The sequence below is a fragment of the Athene cunicularia genome (genome assembly GCF_003259725.1).
Source record: "Athene cunicularia isolate RWA chromosome 7 unlocalized genomic scaffold, athCun1 chr7_part1, whole genome shotgun sequence".
Classification (NCBI taxonomy): Eukaryota; Metazoa; Chordata; class Aves; order Strigiformes; family Strigidae; genus Athene; species Athene cunicularia.
In genome coordinates, this window is record NW_020799107.1 from 3,835,492 (window position 1) to 3,839,301 (window position 3,810).

At 33.0% G+C, this 3,810-nt stretch overlaps 1 protein-coding gene across 3 annotated transcripts in view; it reads left to right on the forward strand.

Annotated features, from left to right (window-relative positions):
- OSGEPL1 (O-sialoglycoprotein endopeptidase like 1) overlaps positions 1 to 3,519 on the forward strand; it is a 9,181-nt gene extending 5,662 nt beyond the window's left edge. For all 3 annotated transcript variants that reach the window (XM_026852522.1, XM_026852523.1, XM_026852524.1), the window contains one exon: positions 3,421 to 3,519. In XM_026852522.1, coding sequence (XP_026708323.1) covers positions 3,421 to 3,457 — 37 coding nt within the window. In that variant the 3' untranslated portion in view covers positions 3,458 to 3,519. The remainder of the gene's footprint in view (positions 1 to 3,420) is intronic.
- Positions 3,520 to 3,810: the final 291 nt, after the last annotated feature.

Genomic DNA, 3,810 nt, shown 5'->3' on the forward strand with positions numbered 1-3,810 from the left:
AAGAGACAGGTACAGGGATAGTGCCTTTCAATTTTCTCTTTTTTTATAAACAGCTCAGTAAAGCTACTACCAGTGTAAGCTGTTAAGATGCAAGTTCTGAATTTCCATCTGAATAATGGGTTATCTGACCTTGCATTTGATAATCAGTATAATATGCTTTTGCATTATTATTCATTGCAGTGGTATTCACTGGAATAATTACGTCCAAGCATTAAGCACCTCTTCATTTTGGATGACAATAAAAGTTTTCTGATTCATAATGCACATGTTTGTTTCCATTTAAACACAAACAAGGAACTGTGATTTGTGGGACAGTTATAAGCAGATAAACAAGTTGCCTGTGTTTTCAATTTATTTTTAACTCAAGGGCAAGATGTAACAAATTAACAAGGTACATGCGCTTTTTTTTTTTTTTTTTTTTGGCCAACAGTTAATTTTTAGAAGAAGGTTAAGATCCCTCATTGAACAAAAAACATTGAAACAGTACCAAGTTTTTACATTTTGTTACATCGCCTTTCTGGAGTCTTATTTTCATGGGATTTCACCTACAAGTAATTTATCTTTACATAATGTATCTGTCATTAAGCAGTTTATCTTCTTGGTAAAGTAATGTATCATTTAGTTAAATAATTTAACTATCACATTTCATAGGCCCTATCCAGCAGTATGTTTATACATCTGGCTCACTGATTTCACCATAGATGAAGGATGGGAATTTCTGAAACTAACAGTGAGCAAAACCCTTTTTCCTCCATATGACACCTAATCTCTTAATTATCCCAGCTGGTCATACCTTCCCTGGGATCAACAAGCCAGTCAGCCTTGCTACTCAAGTGTCTCTCCCTGCTGACAAACTTTCTGGACCTGAGGAGGAAGAAATCCCTCAAGAGCTGTGTTTTGTGATAATGTAAACGCTAATAAAATCCAATACCAATTTCTCATCCAAGATCCAACTTTATGAACTGGAGGTGGACTGTTTCCAGTATATCTCATGCCTTCCAAAACTTAGGTTGCTTGGACCAGAGATCTTGATTCTATCACAACGGAAACTTTCTCGCATGATACTACAAATACAGTTAACAAATCACTATTACGTTTCTCTCAGTTAAGTGTTTGAGAGCTTACACAGCAAAAATGATTATTTTTTTTCTTAATTATAAAAACTTTAAAGCTCTTCCAAAACAAGTACATAGGAACAATGCCCCAGGTAATTATATTAAAGAAGATTTGAAATTTAAGTGGCAATATCTTGTTACAAGGAATTAGAAAGTCATGACAATTTCCTAGTCTATCTCAGTGAATCAAGTAAAACAGATTACACAGTTGAAAAAAAAGTTTTTGAAATATGTTCAGTAACTGCAACAGTCAAACAATTGCTAAGATTTTAAACCTAAAAAAATAATTACACCTTGAAATTCTATCTTTGTGAAATATGTTGCAGTAAGTTTTAGAGTAGTTAGTACAACTGAAAACATTTACTTGGAATATATCTATAGCAAGACCAGCAGTTTTCTTACATTAAATAATGCAACCACTGCCTCCTATAGGACATTTTGAAGTTTTACAGTGCTCAAATAAGGGAAGAAAAATTTAACCAGTCTGCTTGTTTACAATTTAAACCTTAGTTTTACAGTACTTTTGTAAGAATATTTTCACATGCTTGACTTTAAAGCATTGAAAAAAAAGCTATTATTTTGATGAACAATGCTGCTTTTCATTTGTTTCTACAGAACTTCTATTTCACTATTTCCAGCAAAAGTAACTCCATTATACAAAATACATGTTGCACAGTACTTAGCCAGCAACCCTGTATGTTGCCAGCAACTGTACTACATGTACAGAACTTTAACTAGTATTTGATAGTGTTGTTTAATCAATTAAAAAAAATCAAACTGTAGTCAAAATATGTTTTCTCTCTTAAACTAGGAAAATCTATATTCCTCTCAAAGTTTCCTAGTATACTCAGCAATTTCAGTAAAGTAAATGCCAATCTGAAATCAGAAAGGATGTCTATTATTTTAAAGACTATACCATAGTATCTCTATTACTGTGCATATTCCTTACCTCTTACCATCGAATTCCCTGACTGGAATGGGGTTATGTTCTCTACCTGGCATATCCACATCAAACAACCGAGCCTTCTAGCCTGATAGACAGCCCATGAAAAAAAAGTTACTAGATCAGCTGTAAGGATTGTTTACATCAATATCTAACTGTTTACATCAATAAAATGACCAACAGAATTGCAGCTTCACAAGCCTTACCAATGCTCAGCAGACGTGGAAGCTGCAGTACAATTTTTATTTCATTTCATGTGTAAAAGTGCTTTGCCTCTTTATACAGATCATTTGCAGACATCCTGGCAAATAAAACCCATATTTGATGATAAGGTGAATCTCTCTTGATCATCATTCACGCTGCTGTTGTGCCACCCAGAAAGGCTACCTAGAGGCTAGGCTGTTTTTAGGGCAGTGCTGTCCTTACGATTAAGGGATCTTGTGTCAGCTTGTACAGTTCAGCATTAACATGTGAGAAATAAGAAGTGAGCTCTGTATTAGCCTGGTCTGTGAGAACTACTTAGATAACCAAGCAATAACAGTCTAGACAAACCTATAACTCCTGGAACAAGCATGTTCTTTCCTTCTCTCTTATGCTAATTTTAACCAAATACACTATTCTCTCATATATTAACTGTAAAGACATATTCATGCATGCATTACAAGACAAACCCACTTTCCCCATGGATATGAAAATATTCTTTGCATATTGAAAATGTTGACAGCTGAAATTTGGTCCAAAACCCCCTCCCAAACAGTGACAGTTCTCTTGTTTTAACTCCACAGACATAAAAAAGATGGTTTTTTTCTTCTTTAGAGGTAGCAAAATGACAACAGTTTAAAAGACTAAAGATATTTTAGTATTTAATATATAAATGGTATAATTTAAAAAATCGACAAGATATGCTATCTGGAAAATATAAAAATATCAATGCCAATTTTGAATTTATAAAATGAGCATATTTACAGTTTTCTTACTAGAATATGGTTGAAGACGTTTACTTAAATTTTGGATTTTCATCCTTTTAAACCCCAGTAAAAGTAGAATCAGAGTTCATTAACTTGAGGTACTTTATATTCCTGCAGATAGCTTGTGATTTTTTCCAGTTGTTTCTTCAGAAAATTGTGCTAAAGAGGTAGTCTCTCCTGCACATGTTATTGTATCTTAATAGGCCTCTGTTAATCTTACCACATTGGTGAACCTCTTTAGCACATCAAACCTAAATACATTTTCATGTAGCTCAACTTGTGTAGTGCCAAGTGTCAACTTAAATAGCATATTATTGGCATACTACATAAAAGACACTTTTGTTTTCTGTAGTTTAGATTATAAATTGGATCTTCATTTCTATTTTCATCACAGGTTCCCTCAAAATCATATTAGTGAAAATACCAATTAGACCTGCAAATCGGGAATGAGTACAAAATTCTACAAGGTCAAATGAAACCTTTTATAAAACTATGGTTGTCTGCCACAACAATCTGTACCACTAAAATTTTAAGCATTCTTCAGTTTTAAAAATGCATTTGTCAGATGCACTTTGCTGTTGCATATATAACCTGACAGTATTTTTATTAATACATTGGGAATTCTTAGTTATATGTTAGTTAGTTACATGTTAGTCTCTAACACCTTATATAGCAAGGCAACTAATTTTAAATCTTAGAGATATGCTAAATAATATAAATAAACTATGTAAAACGTTAGGAAAAAAATGTATGCATGTGTCTTTAGAGATGTATTTTTAAGAAT